Raw genomic sequence first — 17,472 nt, 5'->3', positions numbered from 1 at the left:
TACCCTCGCAAGAACTATAAACCCTCCGCTAAACTTTCTTTCCGTGCTACGCAAGGCTCGATTTATTATTTGTTCGTATTTAATTCGCGATTGTTCATCGAGATTCGTTAGTCAGTCCCTCCCCCGCACATAATTTTCGAGCTTTTGAATTCTAAGAAAACTAATTAAATCGGCCAGGCTCGCGCGCGGAACATTCATTAAAACTTTACTAACGACTTTGTAAATGCCCAGAGCTTACGAGCTTAACTTATTTTTCAGCGTCCCACATCGACGTTTTCCTACGCAATTCGTGACGCGATGTGAAAATACTACACACGTTGTCGCGGGTATGAATATTTCGCACCTGTAGGATAATGGGAGAGTTGTTCGCGATGCTTTTTTTTTCAACCTCCGCTGTAACCAGAGACCGTAATAGGCTGTAGTCTAAGCCTTGCGCATACACGAGTGGGGGGGGGGGCTTTGACAATATCGCTGTAAAATCTTACATCGTATACATCGAGATAACGAATAAATGTCGAATTTTATCTAATCTATATCGACGAGGCGCGTGTTATCAAAACGATTCGGCGTTCGAAACCGCGATCAATAGCTACGTCGTAATTAAAATAAAATTACGCCTCAACTTCTCCCATTAAAACATCTCTAGCGACAGCGTCGTTAATCCGGCGTCGAGTCGAGGATTATCGACAAGAGTATAGTAGTGCAGGCAGTCTGGCCCGGGCGAAAGCTCACGCGCACAATGATCGCGAGGAGGAAAAGCCGCTGGTCTGCAGCTGGCCCTCGAGCGTTTCTGGTTTTACACTGGCACGAATACTCTCTGATTAAAGTAGAAATGAAAAAGCGGCCATTCGCGAGGGGAAATGGACGCGATGTATTTAAAAACGGTCTGTTTGTTATACGCGTCGGAAAATCGCTCTCTGATGGATTGGCAATTCGAGTTTACAAGCAGCAGAAGGGGTCGTAATCGTAAAAAAAGCGAAATAGAGAAAAATCGAAGCGCGGGCTAAATCAGAGCGCTTCAAGTTCATCGCTGTAGAGCCGAGCTCGAGTATGTGTGTGTGTATCGATGAATCGTGACGCACCTGACTGTTGCTCCCCTCCAACGCTGCTGATGTCTCTTGTTTGTTGCAGAACTTTCAAGGATCCGGAAGGAGGTATAAGTAAAGTACGACGTTTTGTGTATAATCATATAATATGAGCTGTTCTTATTAAAAATACAAATGAGTCGAGTCTGTTGAACGCAGCAGACGCTGTATAATTATCGTATAAATCAATCTTCTACAATAGAATCTTGTGTTTTCGTTAGCACTACGTGATATCGATCGTTGCTCGCATATAACTGGCTATTTCAGGTCAATTGCAGTGTGCGTGGGCGTGTTCCTCTCGTTCGCTAATATTCTACACATATGCATCGATACGAGAGAGAGAGAGAGAGAGAGAGAGAGAGAGAGAGAGAGAGAGAGAGAGAGAGAGAGAGAAATGATTGCGAGTGAAAAGTCGGACGGATGTATTCTATTGTATTGCGATGGAAAAGTGATGAAAACTGATAGTCGCTCCGTGGAAATTCATTGATTCATCAAATATTTGCCGACTCGGAATTCACATGCGTCGCCGCCGCGAGATTGGACAGTCCATTTTTCTAATGAAAAATGTCCTCCTAATCCTTATCTTTAGCTCTTCTTTTTTTCCCGATTAAAAAGGTTGAGATGCAGTATACAAAGAAAGTGAAAAAAATTTCGCACAGTAATGATAACATAATCGAGATATCTGATCTTCGTTATCTCCTCTTTTTGGCACAGGCGGCTCTATCGCTCTACATATAGAAAGTGGCGTGTATAAGGTGACGAAAAATCAAGGAGGAAAAAGTCATCTCAGTCGTCCGGCTGGTTTGATCTTTGGTCATCGGGTGCGGGAATACACGTCGCGCGGACGTGTCGAAAATATTCCAGAGGCGACTCGGCCGCCTCGACGTCGGAGCCGAGTTACAGCACCGCCGCACATTCTGCAAGAAGAGGATCAGATTTGATCAGTCCGCAGTGTTTCGGAAATACTACTTAATTGCTCAATAGCGAATCTGATAATTTTCCATTGGTCAAGAAAGTTCGAAGGAAAAATGAAAATGTAGTTGCAAGTACAATACTCACTGCAAACGTTGCAGCTGGTCTCGTCGGAATTGTCGCCACATCCGTCCTTGCCGCTGCACGTTATCGCGTCGGAGCGGCAGCGTCCGTTGGCGCACTTGAAAGGGCAGTGCCGCGCGGATACTCGGCTGCGATTTCGCGTGCGACAGGCGCCTCGGGGCTCGTCGCTTCCATCGCGGCAGGAGACGACCGCGTTGCAGAACTCGTACGCCGGCAGGCACTGGCCGTTGTTGCAGCGGAAGGCTCCTTCCGGGCACTCTGCAAACGTCAAGCATTGTTTTTTAATCCTCGCTGTCTACTACACTCTACTTCTACACTCACTCCTGCGATCGTTGCAGCCAGCCTCGTCCTCGCCGTTGGGACAGTCCTTGGCCCCGTCGCACAGGGCCGCCCTGGAGACGCAGACCGCGCTGCTCTGGCACCTGAACGCCTGGGCCGGACACCTGGACTGGGAGCTTCCCAGAGTGCACTCCTCGTCGGAGCCGTCGCTGCAGTCGTGTCTGCCGTCGCAGACGAAGAACCAGCTGATGCAAGCCCCGGAGGCGCGACACTGGAAGCTGCCCGGAAGACAGCCGGTGCGACGGGCGCTGCACCAGGTGCCGTTACCGGCCCGCAGGGCGCAGTCGCAGAGGCCCTCGATGCAGCGCGAGTGACGGTCCGCCAGCTGGCACTCGAGGTCCCAGGAGCAGGGCAGGCCCAGGGAGATGGCCGTCAGGGCGCTGCTCTCGTGCCGGTCGCTTTTCACCGGGGCTGTGGCTGATCGTTAGACTCTTTTCATTAGCATATATAGAGTTGAGGGAACTAGCGCAGTCAATCGAACGGCCGGTCGAGCGCGTTAATGCGTACCTGTGCTGGAACTAGTGCTAGTTTGCAGGAGTTCCGAAACTGCCGCCTCGATGACAATGGCGTCGTCCTCCGGAAGTTCGTTCGGCTGCAGTTCTGCCCGGAGCGACGGCCTCGTCACGAGATTGACCGGCATGAGCTGCGTCGGCGCAATGGTCGACAGGAGCATCGTCGCGTTTCGCAGCCAGGACAACTGGGCACCTGCGTAGAACAAGTTAGTCAATCGGTACAGCAATGATTATGCGCGTCTCATCTTATACCGGCGTCATCCTCGTCGGTCGGCCTGGTGCTGTGATCGCTGCTCCTGAGCGCGTTAACGAGCGGCTCCTGTTGAGCGCCTGCGTCGTCCTCGACCTCGTTGTCGCTGTGTCTGGCCGGTTGGGGAGTGGAAGGCGCCGGGATGAGTAACGGCCGCACGAGTCGGTCTCTCCGGCAGACCTCGCCGTCCTGGCGCATCGGCGCCGTGCACTGGCACCGGCCGAACAGATCCGGAATGAGAAAGTCGCAGTGCGCGTCGCTGTCCCAGAGCTTGCAGTGCGCGTTGCTGTAGCAGACTTGGCCGACCTTTGCCGCTGTTCGAGTTATACAATTGTGCGTTAGAGGGTGTGGCGCCTGCTTTTCGATGCGTCACTGGGTGGGCTCTAAGAGGATTTTAAATTTTATTAAGAAAATAATTGACCGGTCGCTCTATCGGATCCCGAACTCCCCTGGAATAATTCCAATGCGGCTTTCCGGCCTTCCTCTCCGCGAAATCGTCCGCAAACTCTCGCCGCAGACGGACGTATAAATCTACGTTTGCGGTTATGGCCATCAGCGTTTGAGCTCGCTGGCCGCAGACTATATATATATTGGAAAAATAACGCTCTCGTCGTATCAAAAATACTCACGTCCGAGGCACGTGTGGCTGCGGTACTGGAGGAATCCATCCTGGCACTTGCAGAGCCCGTCGTTGCAGCTGCTGTTGGAGACCCTCAGCGAGCACTGCTCGTCCACCAGGCAGTTGTGGCCCAGAAGAGTCGCTGCGAGGAGCAATTAAAAAAGTATCAGTCCCAGGTTACACCGCAGATTCGATAATCGGGTTTTAATTGAAAGTCGCCGTTCCGGACTCAATTACCCGCGCTAGTTTACCATCGCGTGTGCGTCGAGCTCGGGAAGTGGCTGACAAGGACGTGGGAGAAAGGATAAGAGACTATGTCCGTATAGTATACACTATACTCGTTCCACGGGCAATTCAGGGCGCAAGATAAAACATGCATTGAGTAGGCTGAGAGAAAAACTCATCGTACATTCCACGCAGTGCGTCGCGTTGTACTGGGCGAAGTAGGGCTGACAGGCGCAATAGCCGAGCAGACACTGGCTCCGAGTTATACTGGCCTCGCACTCCCTGTCCCGGTTGCACTCGTCGCCGAGCTTCAGCGTTTGGTTATCCTCCGGCTCCTCCTGGGCCCTCGACGACGCGCAGGTCGCCTGAAAATCGAACATCATCACATTGCAAGAACCGCTACAGCGGAGCAAATCAAAGCGCTAACGAGCCTGAGCAATATTCATACGAGGGTCTGCATAAGCGAAAAAAAAATAACCACTTTTAATAACGTTAGCCGACGCAACGGACGCTTCCTGCTACGGCTATATGCGCGCGCTTTACAACCGGCAATTTTTTCCCCGCCGCTCTCGAGCTCATACTGGCGTGAACAATCACGAGCGATGTCCGGAGCGAACCGAGAGAGTGAGTGCAATGATTTTGCCGCTAATGCATTAGAGTGAATTATCGGCGTTTCATTCGTCAGCGATTTTGACGATAACCTTATAGAATTCTAGAGCGTAAACAAACGAAGCCGCAAAGAGAGTATACAGACCGACCGCAAGTTTCTGGACTCGACTAATCGCTCCGTTATTCGTTTTTCCCACGAGCTGCAGACAATGCGCAGTTCCTCCTTTCTCTCCATTCGAGTTGGAAAAAGCGCAGCCCACTATATATTTACAACAGCTGACAAGCGCACGAGCTTCGGAATCCGATATGTGTCTATCTACTGTCCCTTTTGTACATTATCGGAATTTCGTTTTCAAAGCCGCCGTATATTTTTCGCCGCGCGAATTCCTCCGCCGCTCACATCGCTATATTAGGATAAATTTTCCGAATTCTCGCTGCTCGTATCGTATATATATATTCGTACACATAATATACCCGCGCACTGCATCATCCAACACACATACACAGCGCAGGTATTCGCGACTTTAACGACGAAAACGCGAGGCATTCCGAAAGTAAAAACGGCTAAAATTCCTCTTTCTCTCTCTCTCTCTCTCTCTCGGAAAGAAGATTCCCGGCGTCATTCCGCATAGCTCGAACGGCCGCGTAGAAATCGAAAGACGCAGCGCAAAAAGCGCAACCATCCCTTTTTCCACTACGACAACTATAAACACGCTCGCGCGCAGTCTCTCCCGCGGCTCATTTCTTCCAGCGGCATAATAAGCCCGAGTATATTCGAGCACGCGCGCTATCTGCTTAATTACTTGTAACGACGTTAATTTAAGCGAGAACAGAGAGAGAGAGAGAGAGAGAGAGAGAGACGCGTATCTTCATTCTCACGCGCGCAATGCGGAAAAGCCGTTTCTGCTTCCGATCCCTTGCAGGTACACGCGCACGCGTTATAATGGCCTGACCTTGGATATCTGATAGTGTGCAGGTCTCTCTCTCTCTCTCTCTCTCTCTCTCTCTCTTTCCCTCGAGTGACACGCAGCGCGTTAATCCGCTAATTGAGGCCTATCCGTGAAGCCTTAACTGATCGCGGATTTTTCAAGTGTCGCGGGGGCTATTGTTGTAGGCTTCCTCGGAACAATGGCTCTGCCGATTCTTTTTTCTCTCTCTCTCTCTCTCTCTCTCTCTCTCTCTCTCGCCCCTATTATACGCACGTAGGACGTGTACGCGGGTGTATAATATACGCGCGAAAACGTTCCAGATGCATTTTTTTAGAATGTTATCTGGTCGCGCTGATCTGTTCGCGTGTTTGATAATGAAGCTTAATAATGCGCGCGGTGGGGGGGGGGGGGGGGGGTTTGAACGCTTCTGCGGAAATTGCGCGCGGGTATCGGAGTGTATAGGAGGGAAAAAATATAGTGTGCGTGTATAAAGCGATAATCGATACTTTCGCGCGCGCGGCTCTCGTTAATTATTAAGCGGCCGAGAGATGTGTGCTCGGCAATTCGTGTACGCATTGCTGCGCCTTTTAAAACGATCGATATTATAATGGAGCGATTATATCTCGGAAGAAAGTATGTTTCGTGTGCGGGAAAGCGCGGCGCGTTAATCGCGATTTTACTTCAATGAAAAAAAGAAAAAAAAAGAAAACCGTTGTACATCGGCGCAAACGCCTACGCACAATCGGCGAAAATTCACGCGTATCCGTTCCTCCGCGCGGGCGAAGCACAGTTTTATAGACCTACGCGAAACCGTAAGATCCCCGTTGTCGCGCGAGTGGGTCATCGCGATGGGAAGAGAGAGAGAGAGAGAGAAAAAGTAGCGTGAGAAAGGTAATGCAATATTCTCGCTATCCCGGGCGCGGCGCTTCGAAATGTCCATTATTACGCTATGTTATATAGCTGCGTATACAGTATAGATAGGCTAGCGGACGACAATTGCCGCAGAGTGTGTGTACATACACGCGCGAAATTGCAGCGCTCGCTCGAGGCGGTGAAGAACTGCACCGCAGGAGATTTAACAGTCATATATTGCAGGAATACATCCGCGCCTTGACTGCACATTATATGTGTATGCAAATATCCTCGCCGCCGTTGGAAGCGTGTGCGGTGTGTATTATTGAGACCGAAAGGTCTTTATTATAGGTCCGAAAAGCAAAGGACACGTACGGCTGATAAAGAAAAAGGGGGCCGCAGTTTCGCGCAAAGGAGCCATTGTGTAGCCCAGCTCTCTGCGTTTTATTGTTTGCCGAGAGCGGCTGCGTTGTGTACGTAGACGAGCTGCAGTAGTTGAGCCAGAGAGCAGCTCAATATGTGCATAAGGATGAGTATAAGGAGTCCATTGTGGCTAATTACATATACGCGACACGCGTGTGTAGGTAGTGTGTCCTCGAAATATTATTATTCTTTTTCGGAGCGTGTGGACGATGCGGATTAGCACAAGTGAATGGCTGCTTTAATTTCGGCGCTATTCACTCTGTTAACTCAGCCCCTGTGTTGGTATATTTAATTAAAAGCACGCTGTAACGCGGCGCCGGCGTCGATCGAGTTCAAGCGGCTCGGAATAATAAAAGTCCGATTAGCACATCGGATATTCCATTAGAGCGCGCGTTCGTTCGCGAGATTGAATTTCCGATTTGGTAAAAACTTGGTCGTCCGAGGGCATTCTTCGTCGTGTCCGTCTTGGGGTGAGGCGATAAAAAAGCTCTGATGGGATTTACGGTTATACGAGAGAGAGAGAGAGAGAGAGAGAGAGAGAGAGAGAGAGAGAGAGAGAGAAAAGCGGCTTGGCTCTTCAGTCTTTGAAGTAAGCCTGCAGCGCATTGAGACATTACAGGCTCTCTAAACTCACGATACGATAAACACACAAACGTTTAATCGCGTCTAGCATATCCGTAATCGCGAGCATTGACCAAAAAAGTGCGCGCACGCATATATCCGCGATTACACGCTCGACTCGACTCTCCCCTTTTTGCGTCCACTGCATCAGTCGCGGCGAAATCAAAACAATGTGTATAATTGAGCCCACAGAGGCGTCGACGGCTGCGCGCGCGCGCGCGCGTATGTCCCGCTTGAAAAATCCAATTAGAGCTGTATACTTATATACTCTCTCTCTCTCTCTCTCTCTCTCTCTCTTGCGCGCGCGATTACGCGCAGCCGGCATATATAGGGAGTTACAGTACATACCCCGTGTAATATTTTCCGCGTACCGCGGAAGCTCGCCGAGCTACCGTAATTACCTCGCGGATACCGCAAACTGCCGCCGCTGATGCTCGCTCTGTGTGTACGCACTGCGCATATAGGTGTAATATTCGCAGTTTCCACGTGTGTTGTTGCGAGGAGAGACGGGAATATATATATATATATATGACGCCGACGCGGAAGCCGCGTGTGTGCTCTCGGTGGCATCTCGATTTCAGCAATTATATGCGCGGGGAAAAAGCGCACGCGCGTGCGTATGTACATATGGAAGAAGGTATTGTGTTATAGAGAGAGAGAGAGAGAGAGAGAGACGCGTCGTTATATCAGTCGCCTGAGGAAATTACGGGTCTTCGAGGCTTGTATTCCGAAATGAAACGACTGCGGTGTTCTTGCGCGTTGACTTTGAAATTTCGAAACGCGTGGGTGGCATCGCCGTGTAATTATGCGGTCGAGGAGGCAAAAAAGTCAAAGTTATACTATCCGAAAAAATAAACTACTCGAGCCCTTTGTCCATCACCGTCTGCTATACACCGAAAGGGAGACGACCGAAGGCCGGCGGCGAAAATAGAGCAAAAGCCAATAGCCAAGAATGAGGGGGAAAAAAAAACAAAGACACATCAGCCTGCAGCAACTTTGCCAAGAAAACTACAGCCCGAGGAATTCCTTCGCCAGAAGGGCGGCGATATCGAGTTGCGGGTCAGCTGCTCTATACGTTCGCTCGTTTGCCTGCAAATTGTCGCGAGAGAAGTCGTCCCATTATCGTGATTAAACTCTAGGAGAGAGAGAGAGAGAGAGCTGAGAGCGAGAGAAGAGTTATACCATACAGCTGGGGATTTTACGATTATGGAATTTTCGCGTACGCGCGATTTTATTTTCCGGCGCGAATCTGTGTCGTAGTGCAGCCCCCAACCGGTTCGATGGGTTTGTTAGGGCGAGGACAGATAAGAGCTATATGTACGTGGCGTCTTCGCTAGCCGTAAGTAATATTGCAAAATCCGATATGTTTATATTCGCGTTGAATAACCATATCTCCTCTTGCGATAGATCGTAATTACGTTATCGAGTCGACGCGGTTGCGCAAGAGTTGCGCGAAAAAAAATCGGTATTATAGTACTCGATGCATAATTATGCCCATCGCGTTACGTTACCTAATTTCGCGAATACTCCATATAATTCTACGAACTTTTTCGAAAAAAAAAAAAAAACAAAATAGAAGCAGCAGAAGCTTCGCGATAGATTTTTGTTCGGGTCTAACGACACCGGCGGCACGGCGTACGTGAGAATTTTCAGTAATCCATCAAGCGGTCTAAGTACACGTACACACGGCGCGTCTCTCATTACCAAGTCCACACACCTTTTATGTCCTCTCTTCGTCCGCGGGAGCCTGAAAAATTTCTTCGCGCGCGCTCGCATAAAACATCGCCGCCGCCTTTTTTTCCCGCGTTTAATTCGAATACGCGTCGCGTAGTGGATTTCGCGTTTTAAAAGGGGGGCCGGTATAATATAGATATCGATACTTATAAATAAACGCCGGCGTTTGTTGAACTCGCGGCTCTATAGCCTTGGCTGCAGAGTTGAGGAGGAGGAGGAGGAGAAGAAGAAACGCATCGACGTGATAAAATCGATCATTAGCAAGTTGCGGCGTGCTGTGTACCGCTGCTCTCTCTCTCTCTCTCTCTCTCTCTCTCTCTCTCTCTCTCTCTCTCGCTCTATCTGTGCAAGTACACGCGCGCGCGCGTCGTACTGCGCTGTCTCGTCTAATGTTTATTTATACGAAGTGGATTTTACTACCAGCGCGCGGCGACAGTTTGATGCGCCGACCCTTAAGGGTCTGGAGTGTAAAGGCTTAGAGAGGGATATAATTCATTATTTTTACTGTGTATAGGCAAGGCTGATGTATAAAAAATCGAGAACAGCTTTCTAAATATATCCCGATTTCAATCGCACCGCGACAACCGGCAAAAACACCCCGAACGAATGAGCGATCGTTATAAGGGGCAAAAAAGAATCTTACCAGTGTCACCGCCAGCAAGAAGACCGACGCAGCTCTCGTTCTCAGTATCATCCTCACGGGTATCAATCGCGAGAACGAAGGATGACTAAACTGTGTCTATATACCGATCGAAATAAACGCGCGAGAAAAAGAGATAAAATCCGTCATCCAGCAGCCTCCTCGTACATGATAAACCAGAGGCCAAAAAGCGCGCGCGTATATACGTGTATAAAACTGGTGCGTATGTTGTATAGCTATGTGTTTCCAGCACGCGTGCGCGCCGATGACTGAAAGTACACTGTCGACTGCAGCCGAACAGCAGCAGCAGCAGCAGCCGAGTATAAGGTATGGAGCGAAGAAGGAGAGGAAGAAGAGAGAGAGAGAGAGAGAGAGAGAGAGAGAGAAAAGGCCCCGCCGCTATACAGCTCGGAGGGGCCCATTCCGCTCTCTGATGTAATTCTTCCTTCCTCGACACGAGTCTCCTATGTGTGTGCTCTGCAGCGTCAGGTGCGCGCGTTCGATTGGCTGGAATGCCGATTTTATTATTTTTCTTATCTCTCCGAGTGTACATAGGGGTGTGCATGGATAGTACCGATGTCCACGACTCGAACCCTATAGTCGCTGCAATCTGAATTTAATTGAATTTTCAGCCACGAGGATAAATAACGCCTGTGATGATCCGCATCGACTCTTACTAGACCAACTTCTCTCTATAGATATACGCTTATACAGTGCTATCTAGCGTCAAGTTCTTCTTTTTTTTCATGGGGTTCTGTATACCTGCACCGCTCGAGGTCACGTTTTTTTTTTTTTCTTCCTCCCGTGTATTCCCCGCTCCTACACGAGATATTATTCATCGTTTCTTCGAATGCATGCCTACGCGTCGGTCGCAGTGTCACGTATGCGCGCGCACATATCGGGATTCATATTTGTCACGTGTATATAATAATAGCGGCGGGAAGAGTATCGTAATCCGCGGATGTGTACGTGTACGTTTTTCCCTTCGAGAGGCTTCTCTCCGTGGCGGCAAAACCGATCAAAGGCAGCTATCGCGCTTTATTAGCATACGGCCAACACCCCTCCCCCCCCCCCCCCCGCAACGTTACCTATCCTCCGCAAACATTTGCAGTGCATTTTTTGCGCCGACGTGTATACATATATCCTCCGGCAGCAGTGGCAATAGAGAAATAGATCGAGAGAAAGGGCAACTGCTCTACAGACGATCTATGTATACACTGGGGAGAAAAAGCCGCGAGTCGGTTTCGGTGGAATAAGCGAAGAGGAAGTGCCGATGCGCCTCTCTGGAATGCTAATTGAACCGGGGGAGAGTCTCTCTGACGGATGAGTGGCGCGCGGAGTACTGTAGAGAAGAAAAAAAGAACGAATATATACGTGTATACCTTTCTCCTCTCGAAGGGATATACCTCTACGGTTCTTGTATAGACAATGTGCAGGCCGACTTTTAAGAGCATCGCGAGCTTTATCGGAGAGAAGCCCGTCGAAAGAATGGGATATGTCTCTGTCCCGTGTGTGTTTACCGACGACGAATACATACAGCTCCTTTTTTCCCTCCTCGAATTCTATACAGTCAGTTGGTCGGCCGATCGGCGGAAAACTCGCTTCGGCCATAAATTGTGCCGCGATAACGACGGAACTTCGTTAAAGTCGCGCTTCTCCTCTATTATATCTGCCACCCGCAGCCGAAGGAAGAGAAGAAAAAAAAAAACAAAGATCGCCGCAGCAGCTCATACTTTATACCCGCGGCCGCGGATAAGGACGAAAGCGGAAGTCTCGTTAAGGGAACAGGTGCGTAGAGAGAGAGCTGTATACGCTTGTTATTCATTCGCGACCGAAAATAATGAGCCATAAATCTAGTCGCTCTTTCGCGATATAAATTAGCCTGGAAAAGCTCTCGCGGAAAAATCGCTGTACACACCGCACGCGCGAGCCTTCATGAATGAAAGATTCCGAACTAGTTTTACATTACGCTTTGTTACGAGAGAGCGACTCGTTGTCGTCCTTGTCCTACGGACCGTTAAGTTTTACGCTGAAAAGGGAGTCGCGTAGTTATACACCGGCCTTGGTATGTGTGTGTGTGTGTGTGTGTGTGTGTGCGTGGGCATTGAAAAAACTCGTATTTCTCTCCACCTTCTTCAGGCAGTCCGGACACGAGCGCGGATCTCCCATCGGAGATAAAACTTTCGAAGCGGCGGCTTCTTTTTCTTTTTAGCGTCGTCGTCGTTGCGTTGAAAATGCTGTTTTGATCCGCTTTTTCGGGCAGCGGCCGTTGGATTTTTCACGTTCCCGAAAGCTATTCTTCTTTTTTTTACGCCCGATCGTAAAGCCGCGAGGAATATATATCGTAAAAGTGTGTATATATATATGCGCAGATGCGAGCGCAATCGAGCGCGGCGGATATCTTCTTCGGAATATTTTCTCAGCGCTGATTTACGGGCCGGCGTAGCTCGAAATCGGATGATAAATAAATTCAGTTATAATCGACGGCAATTTTTTGAAATCGCGCCAGTATCAGGAGGTATTACAAGATGGAGAGGGACATCGAAGTTGGCGTGTTTGATTTTACGCGCGAATTTGAAAAGCCGAGCGACCGGTTCGCGCAGAATAACTATATTTAGAGTCGTTGTATATATATGCATCTTTTTACGGCCGAACGGTTTTTATTGCAAAGCTTCCCGTGATGAAATAATACAACAAAGCGGCCGATGATAGCGCACTCCTGGCCGACATCCGAGGGTCTTTTACGACTGCGCCGCCGCGGGAGAAATTCGTTGACGATTGCTCTAGCTGTATCCACTCGTTATAAAAAAAAAAAAAAAAATATCTCAATCTCTCCTCGAGAGAGCGAGTAGCAATTTGTTACGCGCGCCTAACAAACGAATAATGTATACAGCGGGGCGGAGGGATTAGCGCATTGTTACTTACTCTCCGTCCAGTCCGTGGCGCTCGGATGGCTATATACACGTGGGAGATTTCTCGCCCCGCGACTCTAAACGTATGTACGAGTAGTACTGCTGCACGCGACATCTTCGTTACCCCGACGAATAACGATTTAACGGTTCAGATATCCCGTACTCTCGTGATCGTTTTTCTCTCTCTCTCTCTCTCTCTCGCCGCGCGCCGTGTATACATATGTATATATATATCTATATATGCTATTACTAGTGGGCTCGCACGCGGCAGCGCTCTTTTAGCATCCCCGTTCGTCGGCGGCTGCGCCAGTTGTGTTGCGTTACAGTTGCCGCGCTCGCAATAATGGCTCGCTCTCTCTCTCTCTCTCTCTCTCTCTCCGCAGGGGAATCGTGCAACGCGTCTATATGTATAGATATTCCGAGATTTTCATTCGGACGCGTTTTGCGTGTAACGTCGTCGAGTTTTTGGATCGCGCCTATTATAATATTCGCCTATTAGTTACTGTTACCGATTATGGGTAACGTTTCTCTGCAATTGCCCGAAATTGGCGGAGCGACTAACTTTTTTACCGACAATCGCGCAGTAGGAATACTGCCGATTTTACGATCGCGTATAATTGCAGTCGAGCGGATCGTTCGATGGGCTTTTATCGCTAGTCTCTCTCTCTCTCTCTCTCTTTCTCTCGGGGTAATGCTGGTATAACGAGTGTATACGCTTGCTTGTCGTCGAGTCGTTATGGGATAAGCAGCGACGAAATTTTCTTGCGCTTTTTTACCATCCGAAGCAGGAAACGAATCCCCCAACATTCAATTAGTCCACCGCATGCAAGCACGCTTCATTTCGTTCCCTCGAGCTATATACCCTAAAAAAGAAGAGCAAAGAGCGGTAGTAATACCCAACAACGATGAAAAATCATCGCTTCAGCTCGCGCGCATAAAAGGGAGCTGTAATGCGCTTTGACAAACGGTATATATAATACCGCCGCCGCGCTCGAGCACAACTGTCATTTGCATCTCCTCGCAATTACCTTACTTTCTTTTGACACTTATTTCCCGCTCGCGGCTGCTGCCGGCGCTTTTCTCTCTCTCTCTCTCTATCTCTCTCTTTCCGCGACTAGCGGACCGACGCATGGGTATCGCCAGGCGCGTTCGAGTAACCGTTAATCTCGCGGAGATGCGCGCGCCGTGCAATTCCCTGCACTATGTGCATACACAAACGCTCGTTTGTGGACATAAGGGACGCGCCGACTGTAATTTCTATTCGCAATTTTCTCCAGGCTCTCTCGCCATATACATGTATATGATGCGATTGCGAAATTAAATCAAGTCTATTTCACGATTAGAATATGGATCTGGTTTTCGCGCAACTCTGGGGTAATCGCGAAATATACGCAGCCGACGAGTCGAGAGGAGAAATTTCACGAGTTGCGGACGTGCGCCGTTACGGATGTTTCAAAAGATCGATGTATAATACAAGTCTTGCGGTATATTCCTCCCGTGTTTTGCGCTTATTTACGGCGGGACATAAATTTCGTCGCTCTATCTGTAACAATGGGTAATAAACGCGCGACTCGAGACGCGCTTGAATTTCGCGCCAGCGCCGTCGGCGAGTATATATAATTGCAGGCTCTACGCCGGCGGCGTAGTGAATCGTAGTTCGCGTTTTAATTATTTTAAAGACGCTTTTTACGCGCGTCGCGCCGTTTATTGAGTTACGAATGTATATAACTGTTTGCGATGAAATCTCGAGCGGCTGTGTTGTCGCAGGCCTTTTTTCGAACGATTCTGAATTCGGCGGTACTACGTGATTCAGTGATTCAGGAGCGACACTCGTAATGTATTGTTGGCAATGTTGATGCCTGTAATCGTGCCGATCTCAACAAATAAACACTCGATGCTAAGCTCGATGAGCCGAATCGCGAAAAAAATCAAAATACTCTCCGAAATCCACGAAAAAAACCAGAAGCGATGGCGCAACTGTATTACGTAACATCCGGCGTTCAAAAAACCGCCGACCGGTGCTGCCTCGGACGTTCTTTTCCAGAATCAGTCGCGAGTGTGCTGCGATAAAGTTTGGTTAGAAATCATGGCGTTAGTTTCTGCTAGGACCGTTTTATACCCCGGTAAGATGGATTTTCGCTGCGTTTGTCGAATGCCTCGTCGCGACAGCCACCCTAGAGCCTCGATCTTTAACCCGGGGATTCGATCCCGCGACGACCTCCGCGCGAATCCCCTCGTTTCCTCGTAAAAATGTGACCTCGTGGGAGAGGGGATGGGGCTTAGCACGACGTTTCTCGAGAGCTTTCTCTCGCTTTATTTACCTGCTTTTTACCTTTTCAGCCCTGCGGCAGACCGTGAGGCAGTTGAACTTCACCCGGCAGTTGGCTAAATACGTGAGTAGTCGAGTCGAGCTTGATCCCCTTCGTCTTTTGTGTACACTGGTGTATTTTTTTAAATATTTTGCTCCTTTCTTTCGTGATACCCAAGTGTGGTTCCCCTGCTGAAATTACATCACGTTCTTGATCGCTCGTTTCGTGCATGGATTCGTAGCAATTTTGTTTGGATTTTGTCATTCGATTGTGGTTCTCTTCGATCTCTTTCTGGGTTTGTTATTGTAGCAACGTCGCAACCAACTATGCAGTCGCCTGTACTTACCAGAGGTCACCGTTCAGAGACTCTACGCCGAGAAGGTTGTATTTGCCAGAGACAAGCCCCACGTGAACATTGGAACCATTGGCCACGTCGATCATGGAAAGACCACCTTGACTGCTGCCATCACAAAGGGTAAGGTTGCACCCGTGCGTGCAATACACGTGAGACCTGTGAGATTTTTCAATGACTTTGTTTTGTAAACAGTGCTGTCGGAGAAGGAGCTGGCAAAGGCCAAGAACTACAACGAGATCGACAATGCTCCAGAGGAGAAAGCTCGTGGTATCACGATCAACGTTGCACACATCGAGTACCAAACTGAGAAGAGGCATTACAGTCACACGGACTGTCCTGGACACGCCGATTACATAAAGAACATGATCACTGGTACAGCTCAAATGGACGGTGCTATACTTGTGGTTGCCGCCACTGATGGTGCTATGCCTCAGACCAAAGAGCACTTGCTACTCGCCAAGCAAATTGGTATCGAGCACATCGTTGTTTTCATCAACAAGGTAAAGGACTGGTTGAATTATCTGTTTTATGAAAATTTCCTTGAGTTTTAATAATGTTCTGTCACCCCACAGGTGGATGCTGCCGACGCCGAAATGGTCGAGCTTGTTGAAATGGAAATCCGCGAGCTCATGACTGAGATGGGCTACGATGGAGACAAAATCCCAGTTATCAAAGGAAGTGCCCTCTCTGCTCTGGAAGGTAAGAACCCCGAGATCGGAAGCGAGGCCATAATGAAGCTCCTGGAACAGATCGATGGATACGTACCCGTGCCAGTTCGCGATCTGGACAAACCCTTCCTCTTACCAGTAGAAGGTACCTACTCCATTCCCGGTAGAGGAACTGTCGTCTCGGGTCGCTTGGAACGTGGAAAACTGAAGAAGGGCCAGGAAGTCGAATTCGTAGGGTACAACAAACAATTAAAGAGCACGGTTACTGGTATAGAGATGTTCCACAAAATTCTGGAGACGGCCGAAGCTGGTGATCAGTTGGGAGCTTTGATCAAGGGTGTGAAGCGAGAAGACATCAGGAGGGGAATGATTATGGCTAAGCCGGGATCCGTAAAGGCTTACGATCATGTGGAGGCTCAAGCCTATATTCTAACCAGTGAGGAAGGTGGACGTAAGAAGGCGGTTCAGGATCACATCCAACTTCAAATGTACAGCAAGACCTGGGATTGTCCTGCCCAAGTTACCATTCCAGGAAAGAACTTGGCTATGCCTGGTGAAGACGCAAAGTAAGTTTACACCGACGAGATAACGATCATCGTGACCTATACATTTTTTTTTTAATTTGTTTACTTCTATTACAGATTGGACCTGAAACTTCTCAAAAATATGGTATGTGAGAAGGGACAACGTTTCACGTTGAGAGACGGTACCGTGACAGTTGGCACTGGTGTCATCACTAATCTCCTTGCTCCTCTCACTGAGAACGAAAAACTGGTTCTGGTGGAAGGTAAGAAGGGTCTTAGGAAACTGGAGAGGAAACAACAGAAGAGTTAAGGATGTAAATAAATATTTTGCGTAACCAAACGTCAAATTTGCTACTTAGAATACCTGTATTGTAGCTATCATCAGTTATATAATGAAACCAACCAACTTCTTTGAGTTAAAAAAATGTCAAATGTTTCATTCAAGCTATATTAGATCATCAAATGATTTAAGCACATTCCTGTGGAAAAAAAATAAAACGTATCTAAATGAAAAAACCGTTGACATCTTTTTAGTTTGATCGAGTTCGCTATTTGTTTAAGAATATTATGTAGGTTTTATAGACGTATCTCTACACATTTTAAGTTTAAATGATTTCATCAGAAAATGAAATGTCAAGTTCCACATTTTGTTTTATTAATAAGTTAAAAATGTATAAAATTTGAACTAGACACCGAGTGTTTTGTTATATATAAAAACGACAAATTCATGTTTAAAATAAAAGACTTTAATAATAAATGCGAAAATCTTGGTACACCTATAATAATTCTTTCCTATGACAATTAAATAGT

The 17,472-nt window shown here is 48.3% G+C and overlaps 2 protein-coding genes across 2 annotated transcripts; one reads left to right on the top strand and one right to left on the bottom strand.

The window, feature by feature from the left end:
- Positions 1-1,173: 1,173 nt before the first annotated feature.
- Positions 1,174-10,184, bottom strand: LOC100121297. Its single transcript, XM_001604850.6, has 8 exons — positions 9,898-10,184; positions 4,271-4,451; positions 3,872-4,003; positions 3,245-3,556; positions 2,988-3,185; positions 2,463-2,897; positions 2,145-2,399; positions 1,174-2,002 (listed from the first exon to the last, which is right to left on the bottom strand). The coding sequence occupies exons 1-8, from the start codon at positions 9,946-9,948 to the stop codon at positions 1,983-1,985; spliced, it is 1,584 nt and encodes a 527-aa protein (XP_001604900.3). The 5' UTR covers positions 9,949-10,184; the 3' UTR covers positions 1,174-1,982.
- Positions 10,185-14,800: 4,616 nt separating this feature from the next.
- LOC100121273 (elongation factor Tu, mitochondrial) lies at positions 14,801-17,427 on the top strand. The gene is made up of 6 exons (XM_008205351.3): positions 14,801-14,929; positions 15,147-15,199; positions 15,425-15,590; positions 15,663-15,970; positions 16,043-16,704; positions 16,780-17,427. Exons 1-6 carry the CDS (start codon positions 14,893-14,895, stop codon positions 16,970-16,972), a joined length of 1,419 nt encoding a protein of 472 aa, XP_008203573.1. The 5' UTR covers positions 14,801-14,892; the 3' UTR covers positions 16,973-17,427.
- Positions 17,428-17,472: the final 45 nt, after the last annotated feature.

The sequence above is a fragment of the Nasonia vitripennis genome, chromosome 3, assembly GCF_009193385.2.
Source record: "Nasonia vitripennis strain AsymCx chromosome 3, Nvit_psr_1.1, whole genome shotgun sequence".
Lineage (NCBI taxonomy): Eukaryota > Metazoa > Arthropoda > Insecta > Hymenoptera > Pteromalidae > Nasonia > Nasonia vitripennis.
This window is presented reverse-complemented; position numbering and strand designations above follow the sequence as displayed.

Excerpts from the sequence above, each read along its gene's own strand:
- LOC100121273 (XM_008205351.3), top strand. The coding sequence starts at position 14,893 with ATGGCGTTAGTTTCTGCTAGGACCGTTTTATACCCCG. Across the intron at positions 15,591-15,662 it reads GACTGCTGCCATCACAAAGG|TGCTGTCGGAGAAGGAGCTG; the intron begins GTAAGGTTGCAC and ends TTTTGTAAACAG. Across the intron at positions 15,971-16,042 it reads TCGTTGTTTTCATCAACAAG|GTGGATGCTGCCGACGCCGA; the intron begins GTAAAGGACTGG and ends GTCACCCCACAG.
- LOC100121297 (XM_001604850.6), bottom strand. The coding sequence starts at position 9,948 with ATGATACTGAGAACGAGAGCTGCGTCGGTCTTCTTGCTGGCGGTGACA. Across the intron at positions 4,004-4,270 it reads CGCGACGCACTGCGTGGAAT|CGACTCTTCTGGGCCACAAC; the intron begins GTACGATGAGTT and ends TGCTCCTCGCAG. Across the intron at positions 2,400-2,462 it reads TGGCTGCAACGATCGCAGGA|AGTGCCCGGAAGGAGCCTTC; the intron begins GTGAGTGTAGAA and ends TGACGTTTGCAG.